Source organism: Dromiciops gliroides, chromosome 1 (assembly GCF_019393635.1).
Source record: "Dromiciops gliroides isolate mDroGli1 chromosome 1, mDroGli1.pri, whole genome shotgun sequence".
Lineage (NCBI taxonomy): Eukaryota > Metazoa > Chordata > Mammalia > Microbiotheria > Microbiotheriidae > Dromiciops > Dromiciops gliroides.
The window spans coordinates 621,072,176-621,089,520 of record NC_057861.1 but is presented as its reverse complement, the minus strand read 5'-3'; the positions used below and the strand labels follow the sequence as shown (position 1 = coordinate 621,089,520).

Sequence of the window (17,345 nt, the reverse complement as noted above, 5' to 3'; positions counted from 1 at the left end):
CTGTGTATCAGGCATTGCATTGAGCTCTGGGGACACGAAGTCAAAAATGGAATTGTCCCTTGTCCCCAAGGAGCATACTTTAGCGGGGGAGATGACACAGAGAAGACAGGAATGTGTCATGGGGATGAGACCTTGGCAGCTGTGGCTTCATGGGGAAGGTGCTGCCGAGCAGTGTCCTAAAGAACTCGGGGTTCTGAGAGGTGGAGGTGGGGAGAGGCAGCGCTCCAAACACAGGGAATAGATGTGTCATTTACATGGGTTGGTAGGAAGGCTACCTTGATGAGAACACAGTGTGTGGGAAGGTGAGTAACATAAATGCAACAAAAGCTCGCCAAGGGCAGAGCCAGGCCTCAAACTCCACAAGATGGGACTCTCTGGGGAGGCATCGGGTTGTTGAGAGCTTGGAAAGCCCAGCTAAGGAATCAGGGAATGAGACTGAAGGTTTTCTAGAGGAGGAGGTGGGCGAGATCTGAAGGGTCACACTGAGGCTCTCAGCCTCCTGCTACTGTCCTTTTTCCCCAGGGGAGAAGCCGTACATCTGCCCTTACGAGGGCTGCAACAAGCGTTACTCCAATTCAAGTGACCGCTTCAAGCACACACGCACCCACTACGTGGACAAGCCCTACTACTGCAAGATGCCTGGCTGCCACAAACGCTACACAGACCCCAGCTCCCTGCGCAAACACATCAAGGCCCACGGCCACTTCGTCTCCCATGAGCAGCAAGAGCTGCTCAAGCTTCGACCACCCCCTAAGCCCCAGCTGCCCACTCCAGACAGCCCCTACGTCAGTGGGGCCCAGATCATCATCCCCAACCCTGCTGCACTCTTTGGGGGCCCAGGCCTTCCTGGTCTGCCTGCCTCCTTGCCCCTGCCCTTGGCGCCTGCCCCCCTTGATCTAAGCACCCTGGCCTGTGGTGGGAGCAGTGGTGTAGGACCTGGTCTCCCAGGACCTGTACTCCCCCTCAACTTGGCTAAGAACCCACTGTTGCCCTCACCCTTTGGGGCTAGTGGGCTGAGCCTGCCTGTTGTCTCTCTACTTGCAGGCTCTGCGGGGGGAAAGGCTGAGGGTGAAAAGGGGCGCGGGATGGTAGGTGCTAAGGCTCTGGGTGCCGAAGGCCGCAAGATTCCCGGAGAGAGGACTGAGGGTGGCCGTGTTCGGTCTGGTCCAGATGGACTTTCCCTGCTGCCAGGTACCGTGCTGGACCTATCTACAGGCGTGAACTCAGCAGCCAGTCCTGAAGCGCTACCTCCTGGCTGGGTGGTCATCCCACCAGGCTCTGTGCTACTCAAGCCTGCTGTGGTGAACTGATGTCCTGAGGTCAACCATGGCCAGGGAGAGGGAAAAGGACTGGACAGAGACTCCTCCCCTCAGCCAGTCACGACGAACGGAAATTCTTCTGAGAAATAGCAATAATGTCCTCCCTCAGGGCTCGGCCATATCTGGTCCAGTCCCGGTGAGGTGGGCAGGAGGTAACCAGGACACACTGGCAAGAGGCAGGCCTTGGCCTGGGGCTAGCTTTGTGCTTGTGTGTACAGATAAAACCCATGTGGACAGAAACAGGTCACTCTAGGGGCTCCTCATCTCCATGGCCTCTGAAATGATGGCATGGAAGGAGAAAGGTGAATCCCATCAGATAAAAAGCAAAGCAGTTTTGGCCTACAGTGAGCACCTCAGATCCTATTGACCTCTCTCCCCATCCAGCTCCTCTGCCTTCAGCAGAGGGTCTGGTCCCGATTCTCTCTAGGGAGGGAACCCCAATAGCCAGTCCCTTTGTCCATGCTGCACCAAATCTACTCCTCTGCTCTCCCTCCTCAGTTTCCCTTTGGGAATGCTGCTCCGCTGTCTGGCTCTTGGCATTCAGGTCTAACCTTCCATGATTATCTGGTGCCAACTGACCACTGTCCCATCACATTCTCCTTCCGGCCAGACATGCTGCCTTCATAGCCTGAGTGGGAGGGAGCTAGGTCAAAGGACTAGCATCTCACTCTCAGCAATGGAGGCCTCATCCCTGACATTTTAACCCCATGGCTGCCTGGAGAATCCCAATGGTCCCCATAGCCTCTCCTTCCTCCTCTTCAGAGCTGGCCCCAGCCCAGCTTTGGGAGACTACAGACGCCTCTCCTTCTAGACCCGCTTTTCAGAGGGAGAGCAAGACAGACGCAGACCTTGGCAGTGCCAGGAGAGAACAGGTCCTTCCCTTTCCCCTCCCTGCTGATTGACAAGGTATCTCCCACCCTAGGGGTAGGGTGGGAGGGCTGCTCCCCCTAGCTCTGTCAACTTTGTGCTGAGGAAGAGGACCAAGGCAGGCAGAGCTCCCTCCTGCCCCTCTCATAAAGCCGTGCCACCCAACTCAGGCCATCAGGGCAGAATCCTTTGTTTCCTGGCTGGGCAAAAAAACTTGAGACCCCAACTCTGGGGTGAGGAGAGGCCTCACCAGGGCTGGGGCATTCCCATAGCCAAATATCTTGGAGACGGTAGCCCTGGAAATCCCCGAATCTGCCTCTCCTGAACTTCTTTTTCTTTTGAGGTTCAACTACAATATGGTTGCTTAAGGTCACCACACTGATGTTTTCACAGTAAACAGGAGAGGAATAGAGGAATCTGATCCATCCTGAGGTGGTTTTCAGATCAGCCATGGTGCTCGGCTGCCAAGCCCCATCATTCCCTGCTGTCACCCTTCTATGTAGGACCTCTGCCTGGGGAAAAGGATGGGCAGAGAACATGAGTTAGGGTTGCCGTGCTGCTTCTAGAATTCTGTTGCTTTCCCTTGGCCATCCATTTCCTAGGAGACCCACTAAGCCCATGGGCTTAGTGCAGGGAAGTGGGTTCTAACCTAGCCTCAGCCTTTGCTGGGGCTAGCAGAAGACGGAGGGCATTGTCAAGACCGCTTACCAGGAAGGCATTCTGGCTGGGTTCTCACATTACAGAATTAGAAGGGAAGAGAGCAGAAAGGTTGTTAGGACCAAGAAGCAGTAAGGAGGTAGGGCAGTAACTAGGTAGGGTGTTCGGTGGGGTCAGCCAGCGACACTCAGGACCAGAAGGAAAGTAGAGGTACCCTCCTAAATGGCCCATGGCTTCCATCACTGGCTATTTCAGAGCGGAACAGGCTCAGCTTGCTAGAATAACTTTGGTTGGAGCCACCTGGTTGAAGCCTTGAATCCTGGAGGTTGTGGCTGTGGTTTCAACTCAGTTTGTATGGGAGGTTAACCATCTGTGATCCTAAGGAATTCAGCTGGGAGATAGCAGAAGATGAAGAAAACCAGCATTCTGACCCCACTATTTCCACTGATGGGTCAGCCCAAGCCATTCCATTTCTCCCTGTTCCCAGCCCCATGCTGCTCCAAACCCCTTGGCCTTGTAAATTCTGGGAGATCTACAGCCAGAGAAAAAGGGACACTGCATGTGTTATTGGACCCCCCCCCCAAGGATGGGGAGCTTCTTGGTCGGCTCCCCTGGTGTGCTACCCCCCCCTATCTGTTTGATGATGGCTGGATTGCCTGGACCTGAACCCTAAGTACTGTAAGCTCATCTAAGACTCTCCAGAGCCAGAGAAGGCCTGGCCTGTACTGCAGGCATGAATAAGCTAAAGAAACCCTTTAGATGAAAGGGCACCTCAGCAGGATGCTCCTAGTCCTGGATGAGGGTCCACTCCCATAGCCCCGCCCTTCCTTGTTCTTCTCTGCCCACCACCCTCCTATCCCAGCTGTGAGACAGTTAGGACTGCTCTCTCAGGAGAGCATAACATTGGCTCGCTCCCTCCCCGGGGGCACTTTACCTCTTGCCTCTCCTGAGGGAGCCTGGGTGTCATAGAAAGAGCACTGGACTGGGGAGTCAGGAGATCCATATACGAGCTCCCTGCTCTGCCACTGACTTAGGATGTTCCGTCACCTAACCCTTCTATTGACTTTAGTTCAAGTCACTTCTTTTGTCTGGACCTCAGTTTCCTCCTCTATAAAATGGGGTTGGACTAAATGATCACGAGTCTCTTCCCACTCTGACATCCTTGATTATATTTGCCTCTTCTCATTTGGGTGGCTCAGTGCCGCCACACCCCCCCCCCCCCCCCCCCCCCGACTGCCCTTCTGTCACAGAGGGGTCACTCTGTCCTGGCCCTCGCCTCTGCTGGGCTTTCAAACCCCAGACTGTGATCACATTACAGCAGCTGGGGTTTCCCACTGAAGAGGGGACACAAGTATGGAAGGAGGGAGCTGGTCTTCCTCCTTCAGTCCCCTACTAGGAACCAGACACGCCACCCTCACCCCAACCACCTCAGGGCCCCAGGCCTTAAATGACTGGCTGGCTCAGTGCTAGGGCCCACAGTTACCCCTAGACAGGGGTATTTGCCCTTCCTGACTGGCAGGAGTGACCATCGAGGGTTGGGGGTGGTGGTTTGAGATTCAAGCCCATGGAGAATAGCAACATGGCACTCAAAGAGTTAACATTAGCTCAGCATGTGATTTGGTGATAGACTAGGCTTTAAAGGGCCGGTGTACTTTTTTTGTTGTCATTGTTGGTTTGTTGTTGCACATTCCAAGATATCAGTATTTTAACAGTTTCTAAGTGCCTTTCTATTGTAGCTTACGTTTTTTCCTCCTCTTGGCTCCATTGCTGTTAGCATAGAGTTAAAAAAAAAGAGAGATAAGCTAATGACTATAACAATATATTCCTCCATGTGAGAGGAAGTTTATAAAGAAACAATAAAAGTGACTTGCAAAGATGGCCTGCATGTACTGGAGTGTGCTGGGAAATGGGGTCAAAGATCAGACCAAATAAAACACTAGCTCCACAACTAGCAGCCACCTCTCCTGTTCACCAGGATTCACCTCACCTAATCACATAGCACTTGGGAAGCCTGGGTTTATCATTTCTCACACTGGAGGGGGCAGGGTCTGTACTGAGGTGGGAACAGGTAGGACCAGGTAGGGCTGGGAACATTTCCACAGTGCCTTGGTTTTGCAGCAGCCAGATACTCATAGAAACCCAAGGCGGGCCCTGGAAGTAGAACTCAAAAAACGAGCAAAGGTGAGAAGTGACCCCCACCCCCCACCTTCTCTTGACCTTGTAGCTAACACTCTGTATGACACATTCCTTAGTAATCATTCACCAGGGACTGTGGGAGCTCCAAACCAGAGTAAGAATAAGGCTACAACTGGAGATGGAGCCCCCTTGAGACAGCCCCAGCAGAGGGGGCTCTAAATTTTGCCATTAGGCCTCTCCCTCCTGCTTCCTACCTTGATTAACTCTCTGCCTTACCTCCCTACCTCAGACTGCTCATGTCACACATGGCTGAGAACAACCGCCTTAATTGCTCTTCGGTGCTCTTGTGGGTATCCAAATTCAAGTTTAAGGAAACACCACAAACACAAGCATTTAACATTACACACAATACTGTTGCATTTGTCCAGGGGAAATTGCAAGCTTGGGATGAGGCAGAAGTTGCTCCTTACACAGACAGAAGAGACTGGACTCTTAACGTCCCCCCAGGCCTGAATGCAATTATTCAATGAGTGATCTTCAGAGGGCCTCTTAACCCTTTCTGTGTCACAGACCCCTTTTGGAAGTCTGGTGAAGACTATGGCCCCCCATCTCACAATTTCATGTTTGGAAATGCCTAAAATAAAATGTATAGGATTACTGAGGAAACCAATTATACTTAAATACAGTTACAAAAATACAAGAAAAACTAAGCTCATGGGTCCTAAACTAAGAACTCTTAGTTCATATCTAAGGCCCAAGACTATTCTTAAAACACAACTTTTGGGAAAGTAGCTGAACTAAGATCAGCGATGGAAAATGAAGCCCAGGACAAAAGCAAAAGTGAGGCCATAAAAAGTACAAGGGAGTGGGGGGTGGGGTCGGCAGGCGGTCCAGCAGGTCAGCTGGAGGACTGGGGAAAACAGACTCGTCTCTCTGGCTGCTCTAACTCAGAGGCTTCTAGTTTTTCCTTTTTTTTTTGGGCAGGGCAGTGAGGGTTAAGTGACTTGCCCAGGGTCACACAGCTAGTAAGTGTCAAGTGTCTGAGGCTAAATTTGAACTCAGGTCCTCCTGAATCCAGGGCTGGTGCTTTATCCACTGTGCCACCTAGCTGTCCCCCGAGGCTTCTAGTTTTAACAAACTAGTGCTAGCTGAGGATGAAGCTCTCTGGCTTCGTTCTGTCATCTGTTGAGGTTGTCGGTACAACATTATATGGAGGTAAATAAATGCTCCTGATTTCTTTTCCAGTCTAGAGACTCCTTGCCCCAACCAAGGCTGGCAAGAATGAATGATGTGCCTCGTCTGGGCACATGTACCAAAAAATGCAGAAAAGAGATTTATTACCGAGCTATAAGTTATTCACACTGAAGCAAAGATAGGCGAGGCTAGGTGGTCACGTTTTGGGCTGCTGCCCTTTCTCACTCTCATCCTGGGCCTGGATTTTGAGTTCTTCATCTAGCCGCTCCTTAGCTCGAACCACCTAGGGGACGATAGGGAACCAAGATTTCACTGTTTTCCTTGACCATTTACCCCCACCCAAGGCTGGCCTCAAACAGGAGGCACCTCTTCCTTTTCTATGATTTCCCAGAGCCATAAGGAGACCCTGTATCCCACCCACCCACCCTCAGAGAATTCAATGGCCAGTTTCCTGAAGTTTTGGGGAAGATCTAGGATGCTGCTTTCATCTCATGGAAAAGTTCCAGGATTGTCCGGGGGTCTTCTACTATGGTTTGTCTTTGTGCTGGCTGCTCCCAAGGGGGGCAAAATACAGGGCAAAAGCTACAGTCTGTGCTCTAATATATGATTTAGTCTTAAATTCTAACACAGTGAGAACAGAAGAATATGTTCAATAGATCCATAAGCCATATACAAGCCAGTATACTGGTAGCCAAAAGTAGCAACACTGGGAGGCTAACCATAGACTCTTCATGACAAGAGTTTAGTTTGAGTTGTGACAACATTCCATTGGAACAGAAGTAAAAGAAATGCATTATGTCCAGGCACTGGTCAGAGACCAGGATGTCAGGATAGAAGCCCAAAAAGTTGCTTCGTTGACTGGGACCCACTATATTTTCACTGACTGGAAATGAATGATCTTTTTAGCCCTGTCCGCACCAACCCCCACCAGTGGCAAAACTGATCCTGCAGTTTAACTAGGTTACCATAAGCCTTGAGGTCACTCACCTTTGACTGCAGGTAGAAGGAGCCACCTACAGACTTATCATTTACCTTAAATAAATGATCAAAGTTCTGTTGAGGAAAAAAGGAAAGGATATTTATAGTAAGCTTAATGTTTACCAGAAACAATGGGGCTAGGGTGTCTTCTTGGTTGCTGCTGGATTAAATGGCTTTAAGGTACCTTAACAGATGTGCTACACTGGATATAAGGAAAATTCCAAGTGCTTCCATCTGCCCAGAGATGGCTGTAGCTATAAAATGACAACCTGAAGGAAACCATCAAGGTAGACGCTCCTGAGAGGTGCCCAGAAGCTTTACCTGGTGGGACTTGACTTACTGCTCCTGCCATGATTCCTTCTCCAGAACCATTAGCCGTACCCTCTCCTGAACAGATCAGAGGCTTCCTTTACCATCTTTTTCTCCCTTGACTCTGGACACACCACAGTTTCAAGTCCCTCCTTGTCACACTGCACTCGACTTACCTTCTGGATCTCCTCTCTGCTCAGCTTGGAGACATTGAGGATCTGCTGGGCTTCCTGAAGGCTAAGTCCAGAAAGGTTTGACGCAGCTGCAGATTGATGACCGGCTCGCCCACGAGCATCTGCTGCTGCCCGGCTGGCTGGAGAAACACAAAATGAGTTTTTGGCCTCGTATAACCACTCCCCTGGCAATCCCATAGGCCAGCCTCAGAGTTCTAATCAGTCACGCCCAACTGGAAACCTCACACGATGTGGCCAGGGAACAAAGGGAAACCCAAGAACCGAGGTAGCCAAGAGAAGGCCATTCAGCAGGGGATGGCAAGGCTAGTGTTCCACAACAGAGACAAGGATTCCTACATGCTGCCAGCTAATCTGGGCAACACTTATGGCCACGTAAGTTGGCCCCTTTCCAGTTCTATCCCACTCCCTTCCCTACCATCTCCTAGAATCACCCTTAGCACAATCATATTTGCTCTGCATAAAAACATTAGGGGAAATGGGGAACCCCTAAATGTGATGATCTATCCTGGACTCTTATCTCCACCCTTCCCCCCCACTCCCCAGCCAGCCTTGATTTCCTCTCTTTTATACTACGGTAACATGAAGGTCTCTCTCATCTGAAGGCAAGTGAACTTAGAGGCTTATAGCCCATTGCAACGGGCAGTGTCTGCCCTAAGGCCTAGGCTCTCATGGGACAAAGCACCAGGAAGGGCACTATACAAAAGTACATCCTGTCTTTTCAGTTCCTTCTGCACTGTGGTAACGGCTCAGGTGCAGCACGTGTCACTGGGTCTCAGTTCTGGAATGCGTGTGAAATGAGGGAGTTGTTAAGTGTTAAGTGGAATGGCCTCAAACTCAAGAGAACATGGAATAATATTGAGAGCTTACAGAGTTTTCCTCACATGACTCTGAGGCAGGGAGTGCAAGTATTATTATTTCCATTTGATAGATGGGAACACTGAGACTGAGAGGCTAAGTGACAGTTCAAGGTCATACTGTGAAATGTCAAAGCTAGGATTTAACCCCGTTCTCTGACTTCAGTCCAGAGCTCTGTTCTACCACACCCTGCAGCCTCTCAAGATTGGAAACCTGGTTTGGGGATATGCTGCTTACCTGCAAATTCCTGCCGGAGTGCCCGGGCAAAGGCCCTTCCAACCACCTGCACCCCCATCACGATGATCTGAGCTAGGTATTTGGCCTGTGGGCAAACCAGCAATCAGTCAGCAAGGTTCGCTCTGGAGCCCAAGTCTGGGGGTGCTCTCCACTGGGCATCTACCAAAGAGTCGCAGCTAACAAATTCAGGTAAGGGCGAGAGGACAGGCATTCAGCTGATCTCTTCTCTAGGACCTGGGAAGACCACTACTCCTAACTTTCTAAGCTTTCTGCTTCAGCTGAGTTGCCCATTCCAAGTAAACCAACAGCAGGTCTAGCACGGTACTGTGAGGCTTGATAGGAAGGAAAGAAAGGAATTCTACTCTCTTGAACAATGCAACTTAACCAATGACCAGAAATAAACAGAAAATGAAAATGCAAGGCTCCACTATAAGGTGGAAGAAGGAAGACAGATAACTTGATGGCTTATGATAGTGGGTCCCAGATAAGCCGAAGACTGAAGAACACCCCAAAAAACTTAATTGTGTGTATAGCTGACAGGCTTTGCCTTAACAAATGAGTGTTTGGATTTCACAAGTGGTCTGACCTTCACAAGTCTTCCAATTCACACCAGGAAGTATGGCTCAGTTAACACTTTTGTACTTGCACCTATGATCAAAGCACTATGTAACTGAAACAATTAGCTAATTTGTTTAAAGACTTAATGGGGGGGGGGGGCAGCTAGGTGGCACAGTGGATAAAGCACCGGCCCTGGATTCAGGAATACCTGAGTTTAAATCTGGCCTCAGACACTTGACACTTACTAGCTGTGTGACCCTAGGCAAGTCACTTAACCCCCATTGCCCCACCAAAAAAAAAAAAAAGACTTAACAGGATAGTTTATGAATTTAATTGTCTTTCCTAGCACAAACATAGAGACATAAGTGTGTCATATACTTCAAGTACCTGTGGTTTCAGCTGGTATTGGTGTACTCCTTCTAAAACTTGATGGGTTTGCCAATGAACTTATTACTCGGTGGCTGACCTAGAGCTGAACCTTGTCTAACAGAGCTAGGCTGGTCCTTGGGTAACAGACATCCTACCAATGGGGCTTGCCTTCCCATGCAGACCTACCAGAAAAACTGGATCCCACTGACAATTTCTTAGAGAACCCATAGTTCCTTTCTCCACAAAATGAGGTTATGTATCTGCTTCTAGGCAGATGTCCAAATGCATCAAATGAGGCTAGACTGGATGCTCTCTAAAGTTCTTTCCAGTTCTAACATGTGATGACTATGAGGCTACTGACAAGGATTATCTGGGTAGGGGATGGATGAAATATAGAATGTCTGACTAAAAAATCCTTCCTGTGCTTTATATAACTAAGACCATCCTTCACATAGTGAAGAGAGCACTGAGCTGGGGATGAAGAGATCCAAATCAAAGGGTATGATCTGGGACTGGACAGAAAACTGAGGCAAGGCAAGTGACATGACTTACAGAGTCACAAAGGTGCCACACAGCAAAACTATGAACCGAGGGGTTCCTAGTGACAGAAGAGAAAGAATGCTTAACTTGGAATCACACATGTCTGTCCTCTAACGTCCCTTCCAGTTCTAGAGGACCCCAAGGCTCTTGAGTCCAGGCCCTGCTTGGAAATCTAGCCTCCTTTCCATTGCATCCTTTGCTCCCCTGGGTTTTACTGTCAGACTGTGTGCCCTTGACGAAGTCATTCCTCCCTCTGGCTCTCCCCTGTTAAACAAAGGGCTGGACTACATGACTTCCAAGATTCTTTCAACTCTTAAGAAATGACAGAGAGTTTAAGCTTTGTGAAGCCCATCTGAGGTAGGGTGGCACAGATGGTGCCCACTGCTACTTCTACCTTTATGATGGCAAGCAAGACATGTAACCTTCTCAGGCTCAATTTCCTCATCTGTAAAATGATCTCAGTTTCCAAATTCTATGGTCTTTCCTCGGTTCTCAACCTTCTTGTTCTCTTGAAAGTATCTGATACCATTGATCACTTTCTCCTTGAGTTTTCCTGACACTGCTCTCTCCTTTTTTCTCTTCTCTGACTGCTCTTTCTTAGGCTCCTCTGCTGCACCATCATCTACAACCCACTGGGTGCACCCCAGTACTCTGTCCTGGGGCCTTTACTCTTCTCTCTTCTGTTTCTCTCCCTCTCAGTTGATCTCGTATTGCAGTTCCAATGGAGATAAATTCCAAATTTTTATATAGAGTTCTAGTCACTCTCTTGAATTCCAATAAGGCATCACCAATTGACCAATGGACATTTCCAAGTAGATATCCCATAGCTTATTTCAAGCTCATCATATCAAAATATAACTGATTACCTTCCCCCAAACCCATCCCTCTTCCTAACCTTTTCCTGTTTCTGAGAAGGACCCCATTGGCCACCATCCTCCCCAGTCATCTAAATTTATAGCCAGAGTCATTTACTACTTGTTATTCTCACTCACTCCTCATATCCAATCAATTGCATCATCTTGTCAATTCTACCTCTGGAATATTGCTTGTATTTGTCCCCTTTGCTTTGCCTATAATCTGGTGCCCATCTAATTGGTGTCTCTCCCTCTAGTATGACCCCTCTCCATCTTCCACATAACTGCCAAATTGATATTCCTAGAGCAAAAATCCCACCGTGTTGCTGCTCTGCTAGGTCCCTCTTGCCTCTAGGATAAAATAAAAACTCCCAGGTGGGCAAATTGGCTACTTTGCCAAGCATACTGCATATGACTCTTCTTCACATACTCTATGTTCCCTACATCCAATGTTCTATCTCTTGTCTCTATGCCTTCCCACAGGCTGATCCCTACTCCACCCTAAACCCTACTTTAGAGACTCCTTGGCTCCCTTCAAAGTTCAGTTCAAATCTTACCTCCTACAGAAGTTGTTGGTGCTTTCCTCCAGAAATTGCTTTTCTGTCTACCTATTGTTTTCCCCTAGTGGAATGCAGGCTCACAGAGGACAAGAACTATTTTTGGATCTATCCCTGGGTCTGGCACAGTACTAGCACATATTAAATACTTCAGGGATTGAAATGAACTGAGGGAGATGGACTAGACTTCTGGGGATCCTTCTAGCTATAACTGTGATTCTATGATCCTAAGTCTCCTCTTCTGAGCTTCTACTTCACAAAGCACATTCCTTACAGTAGCAAACCAAGCAGGTCTAGTAGGTACTGTCTATAACTACCCAGTATATAAAAGGCTGGATTTACTCAATCTTTAATGTATCTTTTCAGCCCCAGTGGTTCCCAGCCTTCTCCCTATCTGGGATTTTTTGTTATTCCATTTCAGCCTGCCATGTGAAATGAGCTATCTGATTTCTACACATACTATTCCAGTATTTCAAAAAGATCTATCAATCTACCATTTCATCAGTGTAGGTATTACTTTCACTCATGCAGGCAGTGAATCCTCCAAGCCTCATCAGATGGTTTTCAGAAGTTGCTGTGCTTCTCACCCCAATTCATCATTTGGCAGTCAACCTTCTGGTGTTAAATCTCTGCACTTAGCTATACTGGTCCTTGGATAAGACAGTCTGTCACTGGGCCATACTCAAAACCCTTCCAGCTTGGTAGGATCTGCCAGCCGTGAATACCGCTAGCCTAGCCTTTGAAAACCAGTCAGGGTCACTGACTAAAGTAGACCTTCAGTGAAGGACACATGTGTTGCCACTACTACTATTAATCATAAAGTGGGTGCTATAGAAATCTGAATGATTAAATCACCTTATATTTGTAAAACATTTAGTAATCCTTTCCAAAGTATTTTCCTATTCATGACCTCATTTGATTTAGGCCACCCTTTGATGAGCATCACTCTAGTGTGAGCAGCCTTTCTGTATTTCAGGACCTTATCAGTGATAATCCTGTCCCAGTGTTCAATAGCTCATAGATGACATAGATGAAACTGACTAGCTCCACTTCTGAAGCACAGAAACTACAAGTGCAACATATACATACTACCCTTCAGAACTGTTACAGAATGGGGCAGCTAGGTGGCGCAGTGGATAGAGCACCGGCCCTGGAGTCAGGAGTACCTGGGTTCAAATCCGGCCTCAGACACTTAACACTTACTAGCTGTGTGACCCTGGGCAAGTCACTTAATCCCAATTGCCTCACTAAAAAAAAAAAAAAAAGAACTGTTACAGAATGATGTAAACAGACAATAAACCTACTTCGGAGAAACCCTACATGCAAAGATTGTCACTGGCTGACAATGACCACTGAATTCTAATTATGTGCAAAGCAGCACTGATTTGACAGGGAAAGAGAAAAATTGAGCCAGGTAAATTGGGAAATTAGCAAGTAAAATATAGTCTCCAAGTAAAATGAAGCCTCAAACTTCAGACAAGACTGGGTGCATACATCCAGATATATTTAACTGGAGGCAAGACCTGGAACCTGGGCCATAAGCTGTACATATGCTTCTGATCAGTAAGAATTACAGCCTTCTGTTCATTTTTCCAAACTCACTATGGAATTCAATGCTGATAACTACAGCCCAGGAAACTAACAAACGAGAACAGCTGGGGGGGTGGTCTTCAGAGCAGTAGCTTGAAGCAGCAGCCTCCAACACTGAATACAGGTTGGAGGTAGGGACACTGGCATGACAGTGGTGAGCCTGACAGTGATAAAAGGAAGAGACTGGAAGGAACAGTGACACAGCATGTCTCTCACTCAATATCTCTATCTTAGAAGCGAGACCTAGAAAAGGGGCCTGTTGTCCCCTCTCCTATTCAAGCACAGCTTCCACTTTTAGGCAACTACTACAATATCAAGCCTCAGAACTAAGGGTGAATCATCATGGTCATATATTAGGAAATGCACAAGAAATCTTTGTTTATTCTCTTTCAACAGCTCTCCTGGTGTTCAGAAGCTATCTGCCTTGCTTAGTTCCAATCTCCACTATGCTTGACAACCAACAGAGAATGTTGGAGGGGTGTTAGAGATTATCTCACCCTATCCCTAGAGAGGCAGCACGGTATAGTGGATAGAATGCTGGACTTGGAGACAGGAAAACTGATTTCTTTAAACTGTAACTTTGATACTCAGCAGTTTAATTTCTCAGGCTCTTAATTTCCCCATCTGTAAAATAGAAGAGATCAGACCAGATGGCCTCTATGGTCCCTTCTGGCTGCAAATCTATATCATGTGACCTCTCATTTTACAGATGGCAAAGCAGAGGCCTAGAGGGGAGAAATGACTTGCCTAAGGTCACAGGGAAAGTCAGGAGCAGAACTGAGAGCAGGGTCTGAATATATACCACATCAAGCTGCTGCATCTGTGCACACCACAGGCTCCTGACTCCAAGAACCACTGGAGTGGAGAAGCCCTGAACCTGGGAGTCGGGGAGACCTGGGCTGGAATCGAGCTGTGTGAGTCCTTTCTCCTGTCCCCCTTTGGAGATAACCATACTTGCACTGCCCCTATTTCACAGGGCTAGGAGGAAAGCTATTTTTCTAACGAGTTATTATTGTTATTTTCTCGGCTAGGTGAAGACCCCTCCCCCAACAATTCCCTAAAAAATTCTAGACCTGCCTGGGGACTGGGCAGCCCCCCCAAGAAGGACCGGCAGGAGAGAGGGTTCTGGTGAAGCCCTCCGAGGTTGGGGGGTGAGGGGAGAGGGCTCCCGGGAGCTCCCACTACCGGCTTCTCCGATGGGAACGAGCCGGGCAAAAGGGAACAGAGGGAGAAGTATCAGTCATGTTGTCCAACCCCCATGGTTGACAGATGAGGAAACTGAGGCCCCAAGGTGAGTGTGTGGGCGTCGGGGGTGGGGTGGGAACGGGGGGAGACGTGCCCAGGGTCTCACGGCTAAGTTAACAGCAGAGTCTGAACTCGAACTCGTCTCCCAATCCTCAGCCTTCCCCCATCCCCCCAGGAAAGATCGGAAACGGCCCTCCGGGGTTCCTCACTCCCCGCGGCCCCCTCGTACCCCACGCCCTGCCGGGCCTCGAGCTCACCATGGTGGCGGGACACGGCCTTCGGGGTTGCGGCGACTGCCGCGACTGCGGCCCCGGCTGAAGGGCGGCGGGTCAGAGGTCGAGGAGGAGGAGAAGCTCTGGTGCCCCGACTTCTTCCCTCGCGAGCTGATGCGCATGCCTGCAGAGCGCAGGGGTCGCGGGGTTACCGGAAGTGACGCCTAGGCAGGGAGGGGCGGGGCTTCCGGCAGGCGAGAGATTCTCCTCTCTGCAGTCCTTCGGTCTCAGGGAGAGTCTAGGTGACCTTGGGACTCGCTCTCCTCGACCTTGGACCGGCGGAGGCCGGGCGAGATGCTGGTGCTCCTGTCGGGAGAACGCCGATGGCAGAAATCAGACGACGCCGGGGGAGGGAGGGGAGGGGAAGGGAGGGGACAGAGGGAGGGGAAGCGCGACGCTCTCCAGCTCTCTTCAGGAGCCTGTTATTCCTTCAGGACAGGAGGGATCCGTGCGCTTGTTTTTTAAATATCGCGGTATCGAGTTCAACTTAGTAACAACATAGCGATAACTTAGGGTTTGCACACATATCCTCCTAATAACCCTGGAGAGGAGGCAGATGAGGAAGCTGAAGGGGGGGGGAGGTTTGGGGAGCTTGTCCAGGGTCACAGCTAGTAAGTGCACATTTGAACTCAGGTCTTGTGACCCCAAGGCTGGGTCTTTATCCGCTTCACCACCCGGCAGGTTTCCGTTGTACTCCTATGCATTTTATTTTGTACATTGAAAAACGTTCCGGGAAGGGATCCAAAGGCTTCCACGGACCTCCAGAGGCGTCCTTGACACACACAGAAAAGGTTAAGAGATCCCGTATTTTAAGGCATAATCCAGAAACAAGTGAATGAATGAAATTTGCTCTCGGGCACCAGTTTTGCTGTATCAGGTTCCATGAAGGCTGAGGCTCTTCTGAAGCCCTCTTCTGCCTGCTCTCAGCAGCCCTGGGCTTCACGTATCTCAGCCACACAATGGGACCTTGGATACTGGACCACATGGGGATCTCTGAGACATGGTGGGATGGAATCTGGAATAAGGTTCTGGGAAGTTATCTCCTCGAAATGACTGGGATAGGTAAAAGGGGGAGAGGATATGAGGGAGGGAAGATAGACCATATTAATGTATTTTAATATTACTAATGTAATGTTATGGGGAAATAGATGGGAATTTGGGATAGGGGTTCTTAAGAATTCCTCTTTAAAGAATTACACCCTCTAATTTTTTTTTTTTTGCAGGGCAATGGGGGTTAAGTGACTTGCCCAGGGTCACACAGCTAGTAAGTGTCAAGTGTCTGAGGCTGGATTTGAACTCAGGTACTCCTGAATTCAGGGCTGGTGCTTTATCCACTGCACCACCTAGCCGCCCCAGAATTACACCCTCTTGCTCACAAATCCAATTAGAATAAAATACTAGTTTATTTAGGGTACTAGGGAAAGGAAACCCAAACAAGAAATCCTTGGACTTCCCATGGGGAGAAGGCATGGCACAGAGATACCTATCTCCTCGAACAGGAGACACGCAGATACTTTTATAGAGGACTGATGGGGGTGATCATCTGACTGTGGAAAATTCCCTTATTGGGGGAGGACCATCCCCCACTGGTGGTGGCTGGGGGAAGTTGGGTGAGGGGTGGCTCTGGATCTCTCAAGCCATCTCTGTCCTTGTGCCACAAAAGCAGCAGCCACACCTAATCTTATCTCCCCCGGGGATGGGGGAGACTAGAATGAAGGGGGGTGGTCCTGGAGCTAACTCAGTCTTGATCCTGTGCCACATCTCTTTAGGTGTGTCTGTCCTTTGGTTTAGTTTCTCAAGGAGAAGGTCCTTTGATTTACCCCAGAGAACTTCTGGGATACTAGGCCCATGACAGTAAGATTAACAGTAAGATAATATGTCAATAAGATAGAGGAAATTGAGGGACCAGAGGTCCCAAAGAATAATAAGAGATAACATTTATATAGCACCTACTATGTGCCAGGCACTGTACAATGACCATCTCGTCTAATCCTCACAACCCCTTAAGGTAAATGCTGTTATCATCTCCATTTTACAGATGATGAAACTGAGGCAAACACAAGTCAAATAACTTGAAGTAGGGTATCCTGTTATCAGGCCCAGGACTTTATCCATTGCGCCACCTAGCTGCCAGTATGTGGTGCTTTAAGTTTGCAAAGTGCTTTTCATGTTGTCTCACTTGAGATAAACAACAGCCCTGTCAAGTCAGGTGCTGAAGAGGTCCCTCCTTTAAAGTAAACTGGCTTAGAGAGATGAAGTGGTCACACAATTAGTGTCAGATATAGGACCTGAATTCTGACTTTTCTAAATTTCAATTTCAGCATTCTCTCCCAAGATAAAAACTGATTGTGAGGGGCAGCTAGGTGGCATAGTGGATAGAGCACCAGCCCTGGATTCAGGAGGACCTGAGTTCAAATGTGGCCTCAGACACTTACTACTTACTAGCTGTGTGACCCTGGGCAAGTCACTTGACCCCAATTGCCCTGCAAAAAAACCCCAAAACAACAACAACAAAAACTGATCATGGACTACAGATCACCTGGACAAAAAGGAGGCAGCTTAGTATAGAGAAAAAAAGCATTGAGTCTAGAATCACGGGACCAAAATTCAAATC

General features: G+C 48.7%; 2 protein-coding genes across 4 annotated transcripts in view; one reads left to right on the top strand and one right to left on the bottom strand.

Annotated features, from left to right (window-relative positions):
- The window catches only part of GLIS2 (GLIS family zinc finger 2), a 47,467-nt gene extending 42,758 nt beyond the window's left edge, over positions 1-4,709 (top strand). The window contains exon 7 of the mRNA XM_043974980.1: positions 523-4,709. Within this exon, the coding sequence (XP_043830915.1) occupies positions 523-1,310 (788 nt within the window). The 3' untranslated portion in view covers positions 1,311-4,709. The remainder of the gene's footprint in view (positions 1-522) is intronic.
- Positions 4,710-5,227: 518 nt separating this feature from the next.
- Positions 5,228-15,023, bottom strand: PAM16 (presequence translocase associated motor 16). 3 transcript variants are annotated; one of them, XM_043974988.1, is made up of 6 exons: positions 14,717-14,855; positions 8,747-8,831; positions 7,637-7,773; positions 7,161-7,226; positions 6,321-6,456; positions 5,240-5,613 (listed from the first exon to the last, which is right to left on the bottom strand). In XM_043974988.1, exons 1-5 carry the CDS (start codon positions 14,717-14,719, stop codon positions 6,370-6,372), a joined length of 378 nt encoding a protein of 125 aa, XP_043830923.1. In that variant the 5' UTR covers positions 14,720-14,855; the 3' UTR covers positions 5,240-5,613; positions 6,321-6,369. The 3 variants fall into 3 exon arrangements, with proteins under 3 accessions (XP_043830921.1, XP_043830923.1, XP_043830922.1); XM_043974986.1 differs by lacking the exon at positions 8,747-8,831 and having other exon boundaries at positions 5,228-5,613; positions 7,637-7,769; positions 14,717-15,020; XM_043974987.1 differs by lacking the exons at positions 5,240-5,613; positions 8,747-8,831 and having other exon boundaries at positions 7,637-7,769; positions 14,717-15,023.
- Positions 15,024-17,345: the final 2,322 nt, after the last annotated feature.

Bases quoted from the DNA above. Each gene is read 5' to 3' on its own strand.
- PAM16 (XM_043974987.1), bottom strand. From the start codon at position 14,853: ATGCGCATCAGCTCGCGAGGGAAGAAGTCGGGGCACCAGAGCTTCTCC. The intron at 7,227-7,636 runs GTAAGTCGAGTG...TTTCCTCAACAG, and splicing joins GCAGAGAGGAGATCCAGAAG to AACTTTGATCATTTATTTAA. The intron at 6,457-7,160 runs GTGAGTGACCTC...ATCGTCCCCTAG, and splicing joins CCTTCTACCTGCAGTCAAAG to GTGGTTCGAGCTAAGGAGCG.